Here is a 24235-nt window from a genome sequence, read left to right on the forward strand (position 1 = left end):
GTTTTTTGTTTTAATTTCTTCTGGAGGTCTACAATGAACAGATCCGTGACCTGCTAGTAAATTCAGGACCACTGGCTGTCCGTGAAGATACCCAGAAAGGGGTGGTGGTTCAAGGACTAACATTACATCAGGTATGTAAATAATACTTTTATCTTGCATTCTAAGGCCATGTTAACACTACAAACCTTGGTCAATGAGAGCAACATCTGCATAAAGCTGCCATATTTAGTAGCCACATGCACAAGCGACATACTGGGTTCCTTGCATTGGCTATGCATACTCACCAGGAGTGCTTGTATCAGGGCAGTTCACTATGGGTATGCAGTATGCAACCAGCCAGCACTCTCTTTTGGGAAGTTTGGGCAATGAGTGGTGAGGCAGAAACGAGTTGCACAAAAGGTGATTGGATGCAAGGGATCAGCTTCCCAGCGTTTAGTCTCCATCCCATAATGTCATCTGTATCCTGTAATTTTTGCACCTTTTTTTAAAAAGAAATGCAACGAACCCACATGGTCCCCCTTGCTGTCTGCCATCTCTGACAAAAGCATGGAGCCTGTGCAGCTCTGCACTATTGTTGTAAGTGTTGCAAGCACAGGACACACAATCCTCCAGTATTTGCATAGTCAAATCAGTGGGGAATACAACCACTTCTTGTGGGACAGATTGCTGTGGGACATAGCAAGAACCAATTCAAGGGTGCTGGTGGAGTTCACAGAGCAGTTGCAGATCGTGGAGTGCAGCTTCTAGGCTCGAGAAACAAGCGCTGACCAGTGGGATCTCATCGTAATGCAGGCTTGCGATAATGAGCAGTAGCTGCAGTTCCGTTGGGTGCACAAGGTCACGTTCCTAGATCTGTGTGCCAAGCTTGCCTCAGCCCTTTAGTGCAGGGACACCAGAATGAGAGTTGCACCAACAGTGGAAAAGCGAGTGGCCATCACATTATGGAACCTTGCAATGCTAGATTGCTACCAGTCATTTGGAAAATCCATTGCGGGGGCTGTTGTCATGCAAGTGTGCTGGGCCATTAATCTGCGGCTATGCAGGATTGTGACTCTCAGCAACAGGCAGAACATGGTGGATTGATTTGCAGCAGTAGGATTCCTGAATTGCGATGGAACGATAGCATTTTGGCACCAGACTATCTTGCCACAGACTACATCAACAGAAAGGGCTATTTTTCCATGGTTATGCAAGCATTGAGATATTACCAGGGATGCTTCATCAGTGTTGGCTGTTCAGGAATGGTGCATGATGATCATATCTTTAAGAACACAGGACTGTTCAGAAAGTTACAAGGAGGGACTTTCTTTCCTGACAAGCGGATTACCATTAGTGATACTGAAATGCTCTAGTGATCCTGGAGGACCCAGCCTACCACTTGCTCCCCTGACCCATGAGGCTGTACACCAGCCACCTTGACACCAACAAAAGATTCAAGTACTGGCTCAGCAGGTGCAGAATGACGAATAAGTTTTTAGTAACTTAAAGGAACACTGTCATTTACTCACAAGATTGGATCTCAGTAGAAAAAAATCCCAATAGTTATAGCTGCCTGCTGTGTTCTGCATAATATCTGCGAAGCAAAGGGGGAAAAGTTGCTGTTGTGGCAGAGCTGGAGTGGCTGTCTGCTGAGTTTGAACAGCCAGATGCAAGTATTAGAAAACCTCCATACGGAGCTATATGGGTAAAACAGGCTTTGAAAGAGCACTTTAACAGTGAGCCACTGTAACGTATTGAGGTGTTTTGGGGCCTGTTATGAATTGTGTGGTGCTTGGTGTACATCAGTGAATATGACACTCGGCAGACTTATTAATTTTGTGATATTTGCTGTACATTTATCAACTGATCCTATGAGTTGTCACACTGTATAGTAACAAGTAAGTGGGTGCTCTTAGAATTGCTAGGCACTCTCCAGCATATATTGGGAGCTATGAATTATTTTCCAAATAATGGAATTTTATTCAGGAACAAAATCAGTGCAAAGAAAACTGTTCAGTTTAAAAGAAAATACATTAAAACCTTAATAAATTAATGGAACAGAACTTAACAAGGAGAAAATTTTCATGCGCATTTCACCTGCACATAACGCAACTGTGGCTTTCCCAGGTCAGTGTATGTGAAGCTGTGGTTGTCTGTAATGTTCCCCAGGATGGAGTGGTAGGAGTAGGGATGGCAGCCCCTGATGCCACATGGGATGTAGAGAGTTGCTATACTGGGAATTCTCCATGGACTACAACAGAAGGCAAGCTCATGATTGTTAAACCTGTAGATCAACAAGAGTTTGTAGCATCTGTTTGTTGCCAAAGAAGTCCCATTATGTCCTGGTACACCTCCCTCTCCCTTTTCTGCTGCAACTCCTGGGCCTTTCTCTTGTCGTCTTTTTTTTTTTTTTTTTTCCTTTTCTAGGCTGTTTACAAAGTTAACCCTCCATGCTCTTTGCTCACTGTCTGATGCAGCACTCCCTTGCAGGATCTTACTGAATATGTCATCCTGAGTCTTCTTTCTCCTCCTTTATTATCTGACACAGGTGTTCTGTGAAGGGAGGGGACCTCCCAGGGAACCCCTCTCCCCTCCCCCTCCTCCCCCCCTCCATGGCCACAATGGCTGCAGATAAAACACACTCAGGTACCTTTTGTCAATATAGTCACACTGAGAAAATTTAAGTTCAGAACTGCCTTCCCTAGCTCCCCTAAAGTTTTTTAAACAAGGCATGCTTATTGACATGTCTGCTTCAGAGTACTTGTGCATGCACCAGCCATGATGAATATGGCCCTCCAGAGGTGAGGGAAATGAGGAGGGAATTGCTTGCTTGCATGAAACCATGACTACAGGGTAATGGTACTGAATACTGACACCATTTTCCACAGGCAGTGGTGATTTTAGCTGATATCTCGCTCATGAGGCTAACAAAGGCACAGAGAGCACAGCTGTTGCTGGCGTCCCAAAGCCACTAGTCCTGTATGCTGCTAGTCTTTGTACTGCAATGGTGCCTGCCAAAGTTGTTGCTGACTGGCCCAGGGAAGTGTCTGATCATGGAGGAAGTAATAAGGCTCTTCTCCCAAAAGTTTCTAAGGATGGCATTTACACAGTACCGCCATGAAATTTTCATTGAGATCTCGGGAGGATTCAAGGGACATCCCTGTGTACATAAACAAACTACTCCATATGGCCCTCCCCATCACCTACCTCTACTTGGAAATGAAAAGCAGATAGCAGTACAATAGAGAGTTATCTTATCTGAGTAAATTTAATGTAAAGTTGACAACTGTGTCCTGTTTAGTTGGATGTGACATCAGTACATCATTTGAATGGGAAATACAATTACACACTTATCTGAAGTTCAGTCCCCTGCATCGGGCTCACCCATGCTGGACTGCTAGGACGGACTAGACTGCAATGGAGTCTCAAATGGGTCCTGGCTCACTACATAGCTCGATCCCAGCCCACCACCATGCTCCTCCTCACTGTTTGTGCCAAGGCCCTATGGCTTGGGCTCTATGGAGGTATCCACAGTGTTGTGCAGAGTGATGGTGGGATCGCAGCCAAGTGTGAGATGCAGCTCTTTGTAAAAGCAGCACATCTGCAGCTCGACACTGGATCAACTGTTGACATTCTGATATTCCTGATGCAGTTCTTTTGCTTTCACGCGGCACTGCTGCTGGTCTCTATCGTACTTCTGCATCTGCCCCGCACACAATCTTCTCATTGATGTCCACGTTTCTACGTCCGGTCCATAGCTGTGCTTGCGCAGTCTCTTCTCCCCACAGGCCCAAGAGAGCCAATATCTCCTGTCTACTCCAAGATGGAGTGTGTAGCTGGCATGGTCAGCTGGGCATTTGCATACAACAGGGGAGAGCTGCTACGTATGCTTGCCAAGCTGGAGAATCAGGAAAAGGCATTTCAAAATTTTTCAGGGTTTTAAAGGGGAAGGAGGCCTTCTGGTGTCTGTGAACCATGGGCAGCTGAGATCACAATTATGACCAGAGAGGTTCATGTTCGGTATTGTGTTGGTGTTCTATTAAGGTTGATATAAGTTACAGCATTTGCACTCATGCTGCATCGAAGTCAGTACATCAACCATGGCTCAACACAACTCAAGGAGGCAGTATGTCCCCGTTACGGGGACACAGTACTTACATCAGTGGGAGACAAATGTAAGTGTAGACACATGCACAACTAGGTCAACGTAAGCCACCTTGAGAACTTTGTAGTGTAGACCAGGCCTAAGACTCATAACTCCCCGGACATTGTGATGAAGCTTTTTCCTTTTTACAGACTCTGAGACTAAGCAAACTGCTTAGTTATACAGTGACTCTTCCTATGCTCGATAATTGAACTGGTGGTGCTGTTTCACCAGTTCACTTAGCACCATTAATACTTACATTGATATCTGTTCCCACTAGCCATGGTGTTTTGGTTTCATGTCCACTGTAACTTTGCTGTGCATTCTTCTTCATTGTTTGCAGTCTCACTGTTTCCTGATCACACTTCCCAGCAGAGCTGCCTGAAGCAGTGTATTCTGGATAACTTTGAAAGGGCTTCTAGAATATTTCAGCCAACCTGAACCCTGTGTGTGGGAGTGCAGAAAAGCCATCTAAATTTCACCAGTCACTTCTTGGGGTAGGAATGAGAGGTCTCTGCACACTTTGAAGCTTTTACACGAGTAATCTCTGTTCACACAAGCAATGCAGCAGTGAAGTCTTGTTGTATGGTTTGTTTGTTTGAATTAAGACTAGTTCCACAGTGACTGAATTGCCTTTGCATGGCTGGGAACATTTTTGTGTATGAATGTGAGGTGTTACCATTGGGGAGACCACTTGATAGCTAACGTATCAATTTTTTATAATATAAACAAGGCTGATGAGATGCTTGCAGAGCCAGGAATAAAACTGAAGAGTTCTGACACCCTCTATCCTGCTTTAACCAGCAGGTTACAATTATAGGTGGCACAGCTGTCAACGCTTACACCAAATGTTCCCTGACACTTCTTATAAAATACTTTTTCAGTTGTTTATAACTTTGCCAAACTTTAACCATCTAGGCTGAAATTCTCCATGTTGGGTATCTGCCGAAGGCTGAATTATTTTTGAAAACTTCATCAAAAATGGTTTCGCTGTTCTTCAGATTGAAGTGAAGGGACAATATGTTAAACTCCTAGCTTTTCATTGAGAAGCTCTAGCACATCTGTGCTTTGGAGCAGGGACTTGAAATTTGGCCTGGGGGTCTCCCTGGGGCCTGGGATGTGCCTTCTACCATCCCTGTTAAAACTTGGCCAGATCTGAACATATTATGACCCTCTGAAAATCTGTTTTCACAGGTTCAGAGGCTGTTAGAGTTTGACAGCTAAATTCTCTTAAGATTCCATCTGTCCTGAAATATGCTTCAGTCTAGGGGCTTCAGGGGTTGAGAAGGATTTTTTTCCCTGCAATTGCTCCTCCTTGGGACTGCTGTGGTGTCAGGCACAGGAACTAAGAGCAAAGAGACTGCTTCTAATCTGCTCTGCGTTCCTCCTGCTGGACCCAACCAATGTGGAGGACTAGGGGAACGCAGCCTGCATACAGCACTGCGGGGTAAGGAGCTGGGTTTAGAGCTGGACAGGATATGGGGTGACTGGGATGATACACACTGGTGGGGTCAGGGATGATGTGTGGGGCTGGGGGAGAAGGGTATGCGACTACTCGAGAACCCTCCCCCTCAGAAGCTAGAATAGAATCCAGGGTTCCTGAGTCTCATTTCTCTGCTGTCTGTAAATAGCTGTGAAAGCCACTGGCAAAATGTGTGCCTCCTCTCCTTCTCATGGCTAACCTACATAGAGGATGACAACCTACTACAGTAGAACCTCGGAGTTACAAACACCTTGGGAATGGAGGTTGTTTGTAACTTTGAAGTGTTTATAATGTTTTGTTCAGAGTTACAGTTCTTTTTTTCAAAAGTTTACATCTCAATATGACTTAGTTTCAAATCTGTATTATGCAGAAGAAGAATGCTGCTTGTAATTTAAATCTGAATTTAAATGAAATTAAATGCATCTTAATTTAAATAAAACAAGCACAGAAACAGTCTCCTCTACCTTATCAAATCTTTCTTAAATGTTCCCTTTATTTTTTTAATAGTTTACGTTTAACACAGTACTGTATTTGCCTTTTTTTTTTTGGTCTGTGCTGCTGTATGATTACATAATTCCGGTTCCAAATGAGGCATGTGGTTGACCGGTCAGTTCGTAACTCTGGTGTTTGTAACTCTAAGGTTCTACTGTATTTCTATCAGTTACTCTGATTCAACTAGCAGAGGTCTGAGCTGTGGATCTAAAAATTCTAACCTACTGATTACCCATGAGAGAGCCAATATTGTTACTCTTAATGGAATTTCTGTTTAAGAAATTGCATACCAAAAAACTAAATTTAAAAAATGCCAATAAGATTTCCTTTGCAACCTTAGTGCAGCGCTGTTGTGCATATGCATTATGATCGTCTTTATATGATCACATACTTTTCCGCAGGACCCCTGCCTTGTTCATTTAAATGGATGGATGTTGACTGAGTGAGCAGCTAATCAATACTTTGTTTTGTTCTCATCCTTCAGTGTATGGTCTCGGGCCTTGTTCATTGCCCACTGTTCAAACCGTGCTTTGAATGCAGAATTAATTTCCTCATGGGCTTTTCTATGACACTCAACTCACTATGGTATCTGAGTGTTTCATAGACGTTACCTCACAGGAGAATTGTGAAGATAAATTAAAATGGCATATTCTCTTTTTATGTATAGAGAACTTAGGCACAGATACTTCAACATCAAAATATATGCTAATTTTGGGTGGACAATTTGAGATTCCTATGGTCTGATTCCCTACCCTTCCATGCCAAGAGTTTATAGCACTTTCTGTTCAGAGCACACCTCTCACTGACTTCAGTTGCAGCTGTGATTGCTGAGCACTTCTCTAAATCTACCCCCAGTATCTCAAGTCAGAACAACCAGAAAATGAGGAATGTTGAATGGCTGTTTGTGAAAAGTTTGGTTTAAGTGGTTTGCCCAGCATCACATAGGACCTTTGTGGCAGACACAGGGATTGAATACAGTTTTCAGGGTGGCATTCAAACCACATGGTGGTCCTTTCTCTTCCTGCAGCCCTCTCCCTCGTTCACTAAACATGTTCCAGTTTCTGCAGCAAATGAGTCGGGGATCCTACAGACAACAGTCTCGTTAACCCGATTCATTCAAACACGACCTTGATTCATTTCTTGAGCACTGTCCACTCCACCATGAATGAGGCAAGATCCTCTGAAAAAATTAGTATGTAATCCTGTAATTAAAGACCTTATTGCAATACCTATGCAGAAAGGGGTGGAATTAAGGTTACATGGGAAGCCTTAATTCTGGCCCTTCCGAACTTTTGAGAGGTTGGCTTTGCAGCTGTAATGTTCTTTAATGTAGTTCTTTGTTTGTAATAAGCTTATAAAGAGTTGTCTACATCAGTGGTGGGCAAACTCTAGGGCCTGCCCCCCTAGGAGGAGGTATGGAGGAACATTTTGGGGAGTGCGGTGGAGCCCGGGGTAGCCTCCACAGGGGGTGCGGAAGGAGCACCACACCCCCATCCCAGCTCTTCCTTTATCCCCAGTTCCACCCCCCAACTCCATCTTCAGCCCCAAGCTCTACCGCTGAGGAAGCCTTGTCTGTGCAGTAATGGAGGGGCGTGGACAAATTCCCTTAATGGTAAGGAGGGACACGAGTGGAAAAGTTTGTGCTCCACTGGTCTAGATATGTAAACTTACTATATATTTTTAATTAAAATAGATATCCTTCAAAAGTTTTCTCTTAATTACAAAAAAAACTTTATTTTAAATGACTTCGTTTCAAAAAGAAAATTTCGCCTCTGACTTACTGAGTTTTCTCGCCCCTCCCCCCCCCCCCCTTCAAGTAACTCCTCTTAGGATGATTTTAAGACCATTAATTACTTATCAACTGTATCTAAAGCCTGTTCCCTAATTAAATCTCATAAATATTACTAATTTCTTGTGTAATCTCAACACTTTGTAGCCTAAATCTGCAGAGGAGATCCTTCAGATGTTGGATTATGGAAACAAGAATAGAACACAGCACCCCACTGATCTGAATGCCTCATCTTCTCGGTCCCATGCTGTCTTTCAGGTAAGATGATATAGCACAGGGATTCTCAAACTTCATTGTTCTGCGACCCCCTTTTACACAACCCCAGGAGGGGGGACCAAAGTCTGAGCCCACCTAAGCCCCACCTACTGGGGGGGGTCATGGGGTCATGACACAGAGTTGGAAAACCACTGATATAGCATGTTTAATGGCTGATATCTGAGACTTAGTGAGTTTTAGATAAAAAAAAAAAAATTAAGTAGTTGTTTAGGTTCAAAATGGCTATCTGACTATGGCAATCTCGTTTTATTAGGTTGGGTAGGAGGCGAGAAATACTGCTCATTTTTACTATGCTTCTCTCTCAATTTGTGTGCTTTACGTTTATTTTAACTTTGTAACTGTTACCTACTTCACAGTGTTTTGGGGATACAGTTTATATGAAATACATTATAAAAAATAAAGTTGCATTGTTCATTTTCCCCCTCCTCCCCCCATGAATCCTTCAAATAAAGTTCCCTCAGGAATGGGTTTTAGATACATTTGGAACCTAACTTGAAGCTGCCATGATGCTTTAAGAAACTGATATGAGAAAAAACATATGCATACCAAAAAACTCCGAAGATCTATAAAAATATTTATACAATATTGATAAATTGTGTCTGCAACAAGGGAAATACATAAGTGACTGTATTTGACAAAACCTTAACCCTTTCGTGACTTCATGCACATGTATGTTTCCCCCACTTGCTTAGCAAGATCCTTGGTGTTAAATATTACTTTAAAATTGCCTGAACTGGTGGTTTTTTTTATTTTTATTTTTTTTTTTAATTTTTTTTGTCTTTGAGATAGGCCTTGTTGTTTCTCTCTATCATTGTGATGAGTATTTCCTACCCTTTCCAAAAAATACCTTTGAGTTCTGTTGATGCCCTTGAGGACCCTTGGGTCAAAAGTAGCACTGGAGCATGTATGCATAAAATGCCTTGACTGTCTGTCTTTTAACCAGTCTGCATTTTTAAGCATGAAAGGTTAAATCAATTAGAGATGTCAGTAAATTTGAGATGCATAGACCCTATAACAGTGTGGAAGCACCACTAAGTTAAAGTTGCATCATGACCTCCATTTAAAGATGGGCTTTCCTAAAGCCTCAAAAGTCAATATGCTTAGTCAGATTTGTTTGAAATTGGGTGTGCCTCAGGAGTTTGCAGGGTAGGATTAGTGACCCAGATCTGGAATTGTTTGAGCTGGGGTTTCGGTGATATAAGCCCTGGGGAAAAAATAACCATTTTAAAAAATGCTTCTAGGTGGCTTTTTGCCCAGAGCTAGAGATCAAATTGCTGATGTGATCCAAGTCAAAATGGTCTTAGTCTGAGTTTTACCCAGATGGTGCATGGCACCTACTAAATCTTTGGGGGACTCAAACGGAGAACAGTTTTTAATAAAACTAAGGCACTAATGACTGGATAAATCACAGACCTGTTGATGGCTGTGAACTCACACTGTCACTAACATAACTAAGGATAAATTAAACATAAGCCCCCACCTCAGACAAAAAGACTTTGAACTGGTTGTCTGGAGGCTGCTGCAATTTGTGAGTCCTAGATGACAATTCCATTCGGGGGGGGGAACGTCATCAAAGTAGGTTGGGGGAAGGGGGATTAGACATGTGAATGCTTCATGGGAGGAGGGGGGGTATGTGGGGAAATAGGAGAGGGCTTCAGGGCTGCAGTGAGGAAAGGGGGTGAGGGGGGTTGGATGGTATGTGACATAAGAGAGGTTGAGGATCAATTGTGGGAGATGTAGTACCCCCAGCTCTGCTGGTGCACCCCAACACTACATGAAAGCTATTAATAAAGAGTTGGAAGAAGATTAATCAGGAAATTGAATGGTTCATGTAACAGGTGGTCAGCAGACGAAAGCCCCCTCTTCAGGGTGTAGCTTCAATAGGCTGGGTTTCTTGAGGTGGGGAATTTTGTATTCACTCTCCAAGATATTACCCAGGAAACGTCACACTTTTGTTCCAAATTCTAATCTTGTCTGGTATGCTCACTATATTCCCTTGAACCCCAGCTCTCATATCTGTCACATCTCCCCTCTTGAGAGGTAATGTACAATCCCAGCCCACAATACTACATAAACCATTCATTTTATACAATGGACCCCAAAGACAGTTAAACTTAATTCAATAAGGTGTCTCAAGGATATTGCCATTGTGGCAGATATGGAAATTTTCTGCAATAGAAACATTTGTATATGAAGAAATGAAGACTTAGGGGGGATGAGTTTCACTGCTTGTGGTGGGGAGGCTTGGGTATAAGAGTGGGAAGGGACCCGGTTGGGAGGTCACTGAATAGGTCAGCAAAAACAATGAGGAGTACTTGGGGCACCTGAGAGATTAAACAAATATGGCACAAGTACTCTTCCTTGTTTTTGCTGATAGACTAACACAGCTACCCATCTGAAAACCGAATAGGTCAGGGACTTGGCTGGAGAGTTGTGCCGAAGGACTGATGGGGCTCAGCTGGTGTGTGTGGTTTCTTTTTCTTTGGGGGAGGGGACTGGCCCAGTGTGCCCTTGGAGAGGGGGTTGGGGGGGGGGGATGATCTGTACAACTGCCTAAATGATTACTAATTCCTACCAACAACATATCTTTTCCTCTTTAAAAAGAAACCTAGGAAATTCTATGGCAAAAAATACTTTTAATGCAGAGTTAAGGTTGCTTGATGGTATGTCATCCCTTTGGAGAACTGAGTTGAGCAAAACTCCTCTGAAAACCAGCAAATGCATGAGCAACTTTAACTTTATCCTCTTTCATTAGTGCCCCAACACACCCCATTAACACACACATCTTTACTCTAACCACACAGTTGCTGAAATGTACGAGCCCTTTTACCTCCTTTTTACAGTCAGTTTACTCTCAGCTATAGGATTACATATAACATTACTAAAGGACAAAAAAGAAATGAAAAGTTGCCTGTGTCACCTATCCTCTACTCTCTTCAAGCAGTGCCTCAATATGCGCACAGCATCTACTCTCATAGATGTACCCACATTAGCTGGAGCAGAAGGTAGAAGGAAGGTGGCATGGACAACCTTTTCCTTTTTGTCCTTTTAATAGCATGAGATGGAATCCGGGGGGGCGGGGGTGGGGTCAGGCTAAAAGTCTTGTCTCTTTCACCTACAGAAGTTGGTTCAATAAAAAATATTACTTCACCTACATCTTTCTGAAAAACCTTTAGCAATTTGATAATAGTTTTGCTGTAAAATGGTCCGTTTAAAATTAACTAAAAGGAAATTAAATAAAACAAAAAAAACTTTAACCTTAAGATGTATACTATGGCTTTGTCTACCTCAAACAGAAATTTCTGAATCTTGGAATTCCCCTTCTTTGTTTAGCAATGAAAATTTTGTGTTCACTGTACAGACAAGGGAAACTTCTAGATTTAGAAGTTTCTGCTTGAGAGAAACTGCCATAGTAGTTGTCCAGTCCAGTTGTCTGTCTCTTGAGCTGGCTAACTGGAATACAGCTGCTGCAACTGAACTCTGTGAGTACGGTGACTAGAGTCAAACTATTTCAACATGAGCAAAAGTGGAAGACCCATTGCCCAAATTCGTAGCTATTCTGAGAAAATTCATGAAGATGGCAAAGAATCTTGGATGCAAAAAATGCAAAGAAAAGGGGGTGGAAAGGCCGACCATACAAAGAACCACTTTGCAAAATGCAATTGAAAGAACAGATACCAGAACCACTGACTTTGAGTAACCAGATGCAAATATTAGAATCTGAATCAGGATGAAGGTATTGATAATACTGCATTGCCACTGCTAAGTACATCAAAAGAAAGTTGGCCAAAGACAATGAGGAAGTATCACGGTTTTTCAACGACAAACGGATGTGCTTGTAATAACTCCACAACTGAAACAAAAAATAGACTAGAAAATTGCAGAATATTTTTACGCCTGTAATATTCCCTTTTTTGTTGTTGAGAATCCAACTTTCAATCAATAATCAGCTGCCAAAGACTGGGCTACAGAGCACCCAGTTGAAAGAAGGATAGCAGGTGAACTGTTAGATGCGGTCACTGATGGTTTGAAGGTGAAAGAAAGCAACAAATTATGTGGGAAAGCGTAACATTAATACCAAATGGCTGGAGTGATGTGTACAATGACCCAATGATAGCTAACTGTGTGCACATAAGGAAAATCATGGTGTATGTCAGCAGTTGATACTGGAAGCAATAAGAAGACTAGAAAGTACTGTGCTACACTGGCAAGAGAAGCCAAGGCATTATCAAATGAGCTGTACAATTGTGTTTTTAAGAACTACCTGACAGACCATTTGAAAAAGATGCAAAGTATGAGAAGTGATTTGAAACAAGATCACAATACTTTGGTTACGTATGGCTGTGCATCATATTGGCTAAATCTACTTGGACAAGACCTTACACCAAGTCTTTTGAACGAGGTTGTAGATTTACAAGAGTATTTTTGTAATCGCCGTGTGCCTGGAGTCTGATTAAGAGAATTCCAAGCTTCTGTAAAACCTCCATTCCTGGTGACACACGATGGAACAGTCAAATAACTTGCCTAGAAACATATGTTTAAAAATCAACTGCGTAATCTCCAGGATTGTGAGTAATCATTAGGCAGCACTTGAAAATAGAGTGGTCAGTATAATTCATAATCAAGGACTTTACCTAGAAGCAAAGAACTTGATCAGTCAGTTGAAATCAGTTGCTGTGGCACTTGACACACTCCAAAGGGATACATCAGCAATTTCTGTTGTGTGGTACAAGCACTTCATTTATTAGTAGCTCCAACTATACTTTGTACACAAGGCAGAAGTGCCTCATAAATCTCTTTTGTAATTACTCCATATTGGCCAACCTCCTTCATCCAAAATCTGAAGTAAAGCGACTGTCAGCTGAACAAGAAGAAATTTCAAGGCAGTGGCTACTCAACAAAAATCCTGTTTTGGGGTTTTTTTTTTTTTTTTACATATTTACTAGCATTTAAAGTAGAAGAATCTCTGTATCCAAATGCAGTGTTTTTTCATCTGCCATGAAAGAGAGTGTTTTCTCTATAACATGGGAAAAATCTGAAGAATGCTAATATTCTGACTTTATAGAACTCGTGTTGCAATTGCATCAGTGTTTGGCAAGCATAGAACAAATCTTTTTAAACTTTGGATATATCCATTCAGAACTGAGGTATAGGCTTGTGTATCCATATGGCAGGGTGTACCAGGCCCTTTGAGGCCTCCGGAAGGCCATGCTGTCCTACCACACCCCGCCTGAGAAAAAAGGCAGAGTGGAGTCCTCTAAGCAGCCTAGAGAAGCTACAGGGCAGGAAGCCAATCAGAGCCTACAAGCCTCCTATAAAAGGAGTTGCAGGGCCTGGACAGCTCAGTTGCTGGCTGGAGCCAGAAGAAGGAGGGTGCTGTTCCTGGCTGGCTGAAGAAGCTGCAGCAGCTGGACAGAGCAGTCACTGGCTGGGACCAGAAGGAGTGGAAGTCCTGGGAGACTCCAGAGGTACAGAGACTGGGGAGAAACCCTGCATAAGCAGGTGTAGGAGTGTGAAGCTGTATAGGCACAGAGGCCTGGGTGAGACAGAACCCTAATGAGAAGAGCCAGAAACTTGTTAGCTCACCAGGTGAAGGGGCATGTGAGATAGAACCCTGAGAGAATAGAGCAGAGATTGTTACAGACTCTCTAGGCAAGGAGGCCTGGGAGAGACTCTGCTTAAACATGGAACAGGCTGAGGACACAAGAAGCTGATGGGACAAAGTGGGAAACAGCCCAGAGAACACAGCAATAGACACTAGTGACAGAAACAGCAGGTGACTGCTAGTCGTAGGGTCCCTGGGTTGGGACCCAGAGTAGTGGGCAGACCTAGTCCTCCCCACCGGCCACAGACAGAGTGGCCAAGGGCCAAGGAGGAAAAAAAATTTCGTTTGGAGCCTGAGAAGGGTGAGGTTGCTTTAAACAGGCCCAAAGATGGGACTAAGGACTTTGGGGAGGGGCCAACCTTTTGTTGGACTATTACCCTGGAAGAGGTTTGTTTTCCGTCTGTTTCACGTACAGACTGCGTGTTGCTCAGCTGGAAGACTGCATTACTGAAAACCCATCTGGAACAGGATACCAAAAAACAGCGCAGCATGTGTCTGGCCAGGAGGAGGTGCTCGCGAGTGGAGAGTGGTCACATCTTTACCATCTGACAACATCAAAGTTAGTGTTCTGCTACAGAATTCTGCAGGGCCAAGTGGATTTAGATTGGCAGTCTGCAACTCTGCATGCTCCTGATTGCTTAATACTTCAGGCCTACAATTCTGCATTATTGTCATTCTCATATAATCAAATGTTTTCAACATGAGATGTATTACTTCCTTGAGGAAAAACTAACCAAAATATTTACTAAACATTCCAATGTTCAGTATTGTCATTACATATATTAGTATTATGCCCACTGCAGTTTTACTTTTTATTTGTACACTCTTAAATTAATCTCTGAATCTACTGCCACAATTTGAATATGTAAATAAAACTAAGTATTATGTGCTTTGCATTAATATGTTTTTTAAATAGGAAATGCCTTAAACTGTGACTGACTGGTTTTTCCTGGGACAGTAAAAACATGATTTTACCCGGTAGAAACCACATCTGCTAAATACCATGCCATCCCTGCAAAGATAATATCACCAGATTATTATTATCCAGTCAGAGTTTCTTCCACATTCATTGCAACTTCTCTTATCCAATTAGTCCTTGTAAATGAGCTAGATCTTGACCCTTTGCTTGGGTTTACTTTGTCTTTTTAGATCTATTTAAGATGTTGACCAAAATATTTAGTTGGCTTTCTCCTACAAATGTCTGTTTTCTTGTTCATTGCATAAACTGTTGTTCAAGAACCAAGATTCATTCTGTCAACAAAAGTAATATACTACCTTATTTTATATTTGTCTGTATCTTATGTGCAGGATTATTTACACTAGAGCTGGGTTTAAAAAAAGTTGTTGTTTTTTTTTTCCTTCAAAGAGTAAATTCACTGAGAGATGCATTCGGGAGGGGGCTGGAGGTGGGGGTGCAGGGTCTGATTGGGGATGGGGGGGTGGTCTAGCCAGGAGTTAGGGTGTGGGAGGGTGCTCAGGGCTGGGGTAGGGGGTTGGGGTGTAGAGCACTTACCTGGGGCAGCTCCCGTTTGGTGCGGGGGGTGCAGGTTCGGGGAACTCAGGTGGCTCCACGCGGCCCTGTTCTTGCTCTGCAGGCACCGCCCCCTGCAACTCCCGTTGGCCGCGATTCTCGGAGCCGACCCCCGTTCCTCCCCCCCATCGCCACAGCTTGGCAAAGATGGAACGCAGGGGCTTAGGGGCTGCAGCCCAGGGGCCAGGGCTAAGTGGGCCCCAGAGCCCTGGGCTGTAGCCCCTGAATCCCCACCCTGTTTCTGAATCCATCCCTGCGAGCACAGGCTGGAGGACTCGGGAGGAGCAGGGGCAACCATGTAGCCAGAGAGAAGCAGCGGTTTCCCCTTCAAAGCGACACTTCTTTCCAGCCGGCTGCGCAGCTGCCCTGTGCTCCTCCTGAGTCCTCCAGCCCGCATTCGCAGCACTCCGGCCGGCTGCATCTCCCGCCTGCTCCCCTGAGGCTGCAGGTGAGCCTCCTTCCCTGCCCTCCTGCTTCCCCACAGCTTCTATCCCTGCAGCTCCTCTCCCGTGGAGAAGTGCCCCCCTCCCCCACCTCTGCAGGGGGTGCACTGGTGCTGAGCTGACTGAGTGCCTGGCCTGGGGCCCCCTGTTGTTGGGGGACCCTGTGCCAGGGCACTGTGTGTTTTCATGGTAAATCCACCCCTAGGAATGGGAGTACCAAAACTTGTTGGAAATTTGGGTCAGACCAAACTGTTTAAAAAAATAAACCTAGTGCTGTATAACTCCAGTATCAGTTTTGGAGACCTACTTGTTAAGGCTCTGTGCTCTACATGAGAAACACCAAAATCCTGAGTCCTTCAGGTAAACTGAGGATGCTAAGGATCAAGCACAATTCCATGTGAAGGACCACTTGCAAAAATGGTCAAAGTGTCTGAGTCAGCTGAGTGCAGAGCTGAGATTGACTTTGGGGAACCACTTTTCAGAAGGGACCTGTGCCCCAAATGAGTGCCACTGATGTCGCCATACTGGGCTTACTGAATCTGTTCTGATGAGTCAACACCATTGACCCTAAGCTCTGCATAAGAGATTTTGAAGTTGTCAGATGCATGTTTGTCAACCAGAGGCAGGGAGTATAACACAACCAACTGCGAAGAGTGGCTCACTAAATCTCTGACTGCTGTATTTTTCTCAGACATACGAGCACCCTTGTCTATATCTAGACTTTGGCTCTCAGGAAAGTGCACAGAGTTCAGGAGTTTTGTATACACAAAGAATACTTTACGTCTGTCTCGCTGCAGAGGTGCCAAAGGACAAGTTCTTCACCAGTGAACTCGAGTAACATCTTTCACTACCTGACCTTTGGGCTGGCTGTGGTGGTACTGCCCACACTTCAACACTATGAACACCTGAGCCACAACATGTCATATAAGATGCTTTACTGAGAGACTCAGTGGAAATGTGTGCCTGTCACAGCTCCTTTCTCATCCTCCCTTACCATAAGAATAGTTTCAGCTGGTGGACTGGAGTGCTCACCTAGATCTCCATCCTCCACAAGTTTTATGAACTCTGAAGGAAACAAGATGCCACATCATGATACTGAAGATAAGTGTTGTTTGTCTGGCTTGCAAGGTTTTCACTCTGGTCAAATCTTCCAAACCTGTCCAAATTCTGATGGGCAAGATTAGGGCCATGTATTCACCAACTGTTAAAGGATGGTTTGATCTAGCCAGATGCACCTAAGTTTTTCTGCTCTGGGAGGATAACCTCCACAAATGACTCACCTACCATGGAAAGATGTCTTGGTAGTCTTTTTTTAGTAGAGATTATAGTCAACATCACAAATGGTTTATGAAGTCTGTGTTGCATCACCTGTTCTACAAGTGAAATGAATCACAGTTAGGTCTCTTTCCATTAATTGGTAATGCCCATTGAGTCCAGGTCTGCTTCAGGGTCAAGGAAGACCCAACATCATGACTGTCTTTCTCTGGACTTGGATCAGGAATTCCTCTGTGAATGCCCTCTGATATTGTTGATTCAGGAAGTCTTTCTGAACATGAATTGGTATGTACCCAAGATGCTGTCAATAGCCCTGGCATGGTAGTTGGTAGATTTGTCCCGACATCCAGTGTTTGACTTTGGAACTACAAGTCCTGTTTTTCAGTTTACTGGATCTCAAGGTTGAAGTGTCTCCACCCATGTCAGTTTATTGGATCTGCAACTAGAATCTTAGGTTGCTGGAAGAGTTAGGGCAGGTCTACATGTAAAAAGCTGCAGTGGCGCAACTGCACCACTGTCACGTTTTAGTGAAGATGCTCCTACACTGACTGGAGAGCTCCTCCCTTTGGCATAGTTAATCCTCCTTCAGGAAAGATTAGCTATGTTTACTCCTGTTGACAGCGCTGTATACACTGGAGTTTAGGTTGGTATAACTACATTGCTCAGGGGTGTGGATTTTTCAGACCACTGAGAACCTGGTTATACAAACGTAAGTTTGTGGTGTGGACCTGGCTTTAGTTGAGGGTGTTCTACTTGAACAACCAGAAGAGAGAATTTGAGCAGTTCAAAGGGGAGTGAATTGGTGACCGTCATTCTTATTACACTTGGAACAAATTTAAAACTCTTCAACTTCTAGTTGGATGTCATTTGGCTGCTATTCCAATTTTCCACCTTCCAGTGTATGGATCAACTGTCTTTATGTACCCTACAGTAATCAAGTTTATGAAGGGTTTGCTCCATATGCTACTGGGGCTGCTTAGAGTAGGTCCTTTGCCACAAGAGACTGGTTTTTCCATTTCAATGTATTCAAAGTGCAATGGGCACTGCAGTGGAACAGACTATTTAAAGCCACTTTTGGAGTATTTCTTTCAGTACCTGCTACTGTAGGGTGCATCGTGTGTGTGTGTTTGTCTGTCTGTCCCTTTTGCCTCGTAGTCCCAAATGAGAGCTGTGTCTATGAGCCCAGATTACAACACAGCTCCTCTGTTCAAACATTTTTTAGACTGTTCGGGGAAAAAATCTCTGTGAAGAGAACATTCCTAGAGAATTGATGAATTACGTGACCGTTAGACCAAGTTAGATACAGAAAATATGGTTTTATCAGACTACCTTCCGTATCTCAAGCTCCAAGGCCTGTGCCTTTCATCTGTAAAGGTCCACTTGGCTGCTATTTCGGCCTTCCGTCCACTGCTCAAGGGTAGGTCGGGTTTCACCCAGGACATGACTGCCAGGTTCTTCAAGGGCCTCAAGCACCTCTACCCACACGTCGGGGACCCCGTTCCACCATAGGACCTGAATCTTGTGCTGTCGCAGCTCAAGTGATCCCCATTCGAGCCTCTGGCTTCCTGCTCTCTCCTCCTCCTGTCCTGGAATGTCACGTTCCTAGTTGCAATAACATCTGGCTGACAGGTCTCCGAGATCAGGTCTCCCAGATTAGGCCGCTTGCCTCGGAACCGCCCTATAGAGTCTTCTACAAAGACAAGGTCCAGCTGTGGCCACACCTGGCTTTCCTGCCCAAGGTTATCTCACAGTTTCATATGGGCCAGGACATTTTGTTACTTGTCTTTTTTCCTAAGCCGCATAAGTCGGAGGAGCGTAGGGTGCATTCCCTAGACATCAGGAGGACTCTAGCCTTTTACATTCAAAGGACCAAGCCATTCTGCAAGTCGACGCAATTGTTCATTGCGGTGGCCTACAGGATGAAAGGGCATCTGATGTCCGCTCAAGAATTTCTTCTTGGATGATTGTCTGCATTCGCTGTTACAATCAGGCAAGGGTGCTACCTCCAGTGATAGTAACTGCCCATTCAACCAGGGCACAAGCCTCTTCAGCAGGTTTCCTAGCCCAAGTGCTTATCCAGGACATCTGTAGGGCGCCCACCTGCTCGTCTGTCCACATGTTAACGTCCCATTACGCACTTACCCAGCAAGCCCGAGACGATGCTGCCTTCGATAGAGCAGTACTGCATGCCGCTAGACTATGAACTCTGAGCCCACCTCTGCGGATATTGCTTGTGAGTCACCTAGAATGGAATTGACGTGAGCAAGCACTCAAAGAAGAAAACATGGTTACCTACCTTTTTCATAACTCTTCTTCGAGATGTCTTGCTCACGTCAATTCCATACCTGCCCGTCTACCCCCGTCAGAGTTGCCGGCAAGAAGGAACTGAGAGGGCATAGGGTCGGCAGCGCCTGTTATACCAGTGCATGAGTGTGGCACTCCAGAGGGCACTACAGCTGACCCTACGGATACCACTAAGACAAAAATATCTGAGTGTACACACGGGCGCTCGCACACCTAGAATGGAATGGACATGAGCAACGCATCTCAAAGAACAACAGTTATGAAAAGGTAGGCAATCGTTTTTTCCACAATGTGAATGAATGGGCAATACTGCTGAGCTACAGTTACTTACCAGTAACATCTCTTTACTGAAGATCAGAACATCCACTCTCTTTTCTTATGGCACTTGGGACTCTACACTGTGAATTTAAAAACTATATTCTGTCTTTTTTGGACAAGACACATTACATTTAAAATGACCATTGCATTATATACATCTCGAAGAAAAAAAAGCCATTTTAGTCTGAAGTCTGCAAGACTGATTTGAAAGTGCATTCGTGTCTTTAGCAGGTAAACTTGAATTTTCTCCTATTACTACATAAAGTGGGGAGCATACAATATTACGACTTGTTGGAGGGGAGCAGATAATCTTTGAACTTATCGCACTCTGTCCCTCTCCCCTAAATAGTAATTTCTGCTTAATACTTCAGTATGTACAGAGTGATAACTCCAGGCAGTACTTTGTAAACACCTACACAAACATTTTTATGTAACTATCCTTATGATGTGGAATTGTATTGTCCTTTAAATAAGAGCTATTGCTTGGGGAGAGGGTGGTGGTGGTTGTTTTTTTAATCCTTGCAGTTTTTTTTTTCTTTTATAGATTTATTTAAGGCAGCAAGATAAAACAGCAAGTATCAGTCAAAATGTTCGTATTGCCAAAATGTCCCTCATTGACCTGGCAGGGTCTGAACGTGCCAGTGCCACAAATTCCAAAGGAGCTCGTTTTAGAGAAGGGACCAACATTAACCGTTCACTGCTAGCTCTTGGAAATGTTATTAATGCCTTGGCGGATCCAAAGGTAAGTGCTGCTTTGTTTCAGATACAATAAACGTGCACACATGTCAACTTTTCCTTATACCATTTAACCAGAGGGAGTATCATTAAAAAGAATACAATCTTGCCTTATATTTTCTAATATGTGCACTAATTTAGAAAATATATAAAAACTTCTTTCCCTGTGGACTCCCACTGTAGGAATTGTCTGCTATACTTTGCAATCACTGAACAATCTAAAGCAGCTTAACTGTTGTATGGTGAGCACACACTGAGTGCTGATGTCATATTTCATGTGCACTTATAGGGAGGGAGCCTTTTATAAGAGTCCTGAATGCCTCTTGTATCACTAGTGCTAGCAGTCTCATTACCAGCATCATCTTCTCCTTGATTGCCAAATTCGTTTAGTTAGAATTTTTGTAGTAATTAGTTAGCTTAACTATATGTAGATTTTTATATAAAAATGTAGCACACTGCTTTTCCCAACCTTTAGCTTTAGAACATTTATCCAATGAAAAATATGTCCAGGCTTTAAGCATTGCGCTACATGCCTGAATAAAGTGTCACTCTAGGATCCCCTTGTTACATACCTAAAATGCTTGAGAGAGAGGGATTCATAAGGGTAAATAAGTTTTTGTTCCTGTCCCACAAACATTACATCGTAGAATTCATCTGTTCGTAAAAGGAAAAGTTTTTGCCCTCGGGTGTATAATATTCATGTCTCCTAAACGCTTGCCTGCTTCCACAATACTAAATTACCTACTGTAGATAAAGAAGAGGCAGGATTGTGCCTCAAGGTTCATTAAATGGCTATTTCTTCTCTGAAGTTTGCTTTAGGTCGTTTTAAATAATACACAAGAGAAAATGTTTGAGACATCACAATAATGAAGTGAAGTTTGTAATACTACAGCTAAAGAGTATCATTGAGAATTACAGCGTTTGTTAGGTCTACATAATTAACAAATCATTAACACATGCAGAATGTGAATGTTTTATGGCTTTCAGTGTTTTATTGCCCTTTTTAGCAAACTTCATTCCTCACCCACTTGTTGTAAAATGTTACTTGAAAGGGTTGTCAGATCTGTATCCCACAACCTGTTCGCTATTGGAATGTGACCCTGCCACTTCCTGGCTGCTCTTTTAGAACTACTGGGATTATGTTGTTTAACCATTTCTTCATTACATTATTTTCCTTTAGTTTCTTTATCGGTTGCCATCTCATCTAGGTAGGTTAGTGAAATCCTTAGGTGAAGGACTCTCTTCTTGTACAATATTTCCCAATGATGAGATAACGTGTCACTAAAGTTCATTCAAGTTTGTCATTCAAAGTTTATACCAAAGATAAACCAAACCATTTATTTATCTTTCATATCTCTTCTCCAAAGCCATCAAGCATATTCAGAGAGGCTTGTGTGTATAAAGTGAATAGAAAAGAGTATAGCGCTATTTCTGGTAGAGTACCATGCTGTTCCAGAAGTCATTCTTCTTGTTCATAGCCTTTGGGGGGGGATGCAGTCCTCTCCCACCCCTGAGCCCAGCTCATACATAGAAGACACTGCCCCGGGGGGCCCTGTGGTTGGGCTGGGGGGCAGTTGCAGATGGGTTCTGGGGGTGAGGGGATGTGGGTATCTGGGCTGGGGGGAGAGGATGCGGGTATCTGGGCTGGGGGGATTCCACGACTGGAGAAGGGGAGTTTGGGTTTATTGGCTGGGTCTGGGGGGAAGGAGTTGTGGGTGTCTGGCCCCCCGGCTGGCCTCTGGAGGGGGAGAGGTCAAAGGAACAGGAACTGGGTTGTCGTAGGGGTTTCTTTAACTCTCTACTCCTGGGGGGATTTTTGTGTGTCTCTGTATTGTTACAGACATACTTGCTGACAAGTATTTTGAAATAAATTGTCAAAATAATTGAAACTGGTGTGATTATGTAGTGTTATTTTGACAAATAAAATTTGCAGAATTTTAAAATACCGTGTGCAGAATTTTTAAATTTTTTGGCGCAGAATGCACCCAGAAGTACATAATGTATCCTTTGAAATTTGTAAGCCTGCCACTTACTTTAATTCATTCATTTCATGTATTCAGCTGTACTCTCAACTCTAGAGCCAGATCGGAAGTTAATTTCAGGAATAAGTCCTTCAGTCCTTATTTACATAAGTGCCTTCTTGAGGGATCTGCAGAAGTATCCTCATGAAGGAGGGGGGAAAAGTTACTATTAAAGTTTTCTTTATGTATTGCTATTTCCTGTCCCTACTAGCCTTCTCTTTCTTGCTTCATTGGATTGCTACTGGTTTTGTAGATAAAATGGAGAGAGTGGTTATAACTGCATTGAAACTTAGGATTCAGAATTGAGGGTTGTGTATATGTACTGTCATTACAATGGACCAACAGACGTGGCCTACCTCCTGTTAAACTGCTTTAGAATCTTTCCATGATTGTGAGCCATGGCTTATAACATCTACCACAGTGGCATCCCACATGTGGGCTGGGGCCATTTGTGACCGCTGTGGCCCTTGTGGGCAACTATATTTAGAAAACTTCAATTTGATTATGAACTGAAGATGTATTCCTGATCCACACTGCACCTTTTAAGTGGCTGGACCAGTCTTGTTACAACAGGGAGGAAGTAAGAGGCCCTGCTTCCACAACTGGTCCCTTTTTGTATCATAATGGTTCACTCTGGCCTTGGAATCTCAACGGCTTTCCCTTCAGCCACCCAAAGCAACTTTGATGTGAGGCTAAAGCGCTCTGAACAGCAACTGTTCAGTTCTTGCTACAGCTGCTCTGACTCTCTACCGAGTTACAGGGAATGGAGAAGAGTATCACTGGCTACTTTATTGCCTGTTTCCCTGCTAGGATGTAGGAGCCCCAGGGAGAGCAGGTAAGGAGATCAACTGACTGCCTGAGTGTAGGGAGTGCCTATTGCAGAATGGATGTTTGCTCCCTCCCTCACCCAGCAGCCCGGGAGAGGGGGAAAGAAATAGGCAAGAACCAAAAAAACTGTTATAGTGCCCTGATTTTCTGCTCCAAGCCATGTTAGAGAAGCTTGGGGGATGTTATTAACTTGTGCCAGCTAGCTATGGACTTTAGTGTAATGTAATGCTTAAACAACATTGCTGTCTTTTTTTTTTTTTAAGAGATCCCATGGAATATAAAATAAGATGTTAACAAGTTACAGCAATTGTATTATGTATTATATTTGATTACACACACACACACACACACACACACACACTGTAATGTGTTTTCTTTTGTTTTTTAAAAAAAACTACTGGTATTACCCCTATAAGCTGGCTCCAGACTGCAGCATAGTTGTGTGGAGAGTGTAACATCAGAGTCTAGTGTATGCTGGGCATCTCCTAGAGCAGGATCTAGTGAGTCTGCACTTCAGGGGGGTAGACTTATGGGTAAGGTTTTTCTTTCATGGTGTGCTGCATACTCTCTGCCTTGGGACATCCCTTTTTAAAAAAAAAAAAGGCAAATTTAGAAGTGGCTCCAAGCAGGCTACTTTTAATGCAGGCCTTGGAGGGAGAGGGGAGGAAACTGTAACATAAACTTACTAGCTTGAGGGTTAAACATGCTTGTCAGCAAACAATACACAATGTGAAGATGGAGAAAACCAGCAGTAAGGTCTGGGACAGTGTCTTGAGAACCTAAGTCACAGCTCCAGCTGCTTGTAATGGGGAGTATACATAGATTTCTTCCATGTCCAGACACAGCAAACCCTGATTTGCAGAGGCTCAATATTTCTCATCAACTCTTGGCTAGTGAGTGTTATAGAAACATGAAGCCCTGCTTTTTTTCTGTCTGCTGGAACAGAGAAGAAAGGGGTTTGTTTGTTTGTTCTCTTCCACCAACCTTTTCCAACCCTTATCCCCCAGCCTGC

General features: G+C 43.3%; 1 protein-coding gene across 1 annotated transcript in view; it reads left to right on the forward strand.

The window, feature by feature from the left end:
• KIF18A (kinesin family member 18A) overlaps positions 1-24235 on the forward strand; it is a 107184-nt gene that overhangs the window by 4926 nt on the left and 78023 nt on the right. Inside the window, exons 4-6 of the mRNA XM_074956964.1 lie at positions 27-131; positions 8035-8145; positions 20184-20381. Coding sequence (XP_074813065.1) covers positions 27-131; positions 8035-8145; positions 20184-20381 — 414 coding nt within the window. The remainder of the gene's footprint in view (positions 1-26; positions 132-8034; positions 8146-20183; positions 20382-24235) is intronic.

The sequence above is a fragment of the Natator depressus genome, chromosome 6, assembly GCF_965152275.1.
Source record: "Natator depressus isolate rNatDep1 chromosome 6, rNatDep2.hap1, whole genome shotgun sequence".
Lineage (NCBI taxonomy): Eukaryota > Metazoa > Chordata > Testudines > Cheloniidae > Natator > Natator depressus.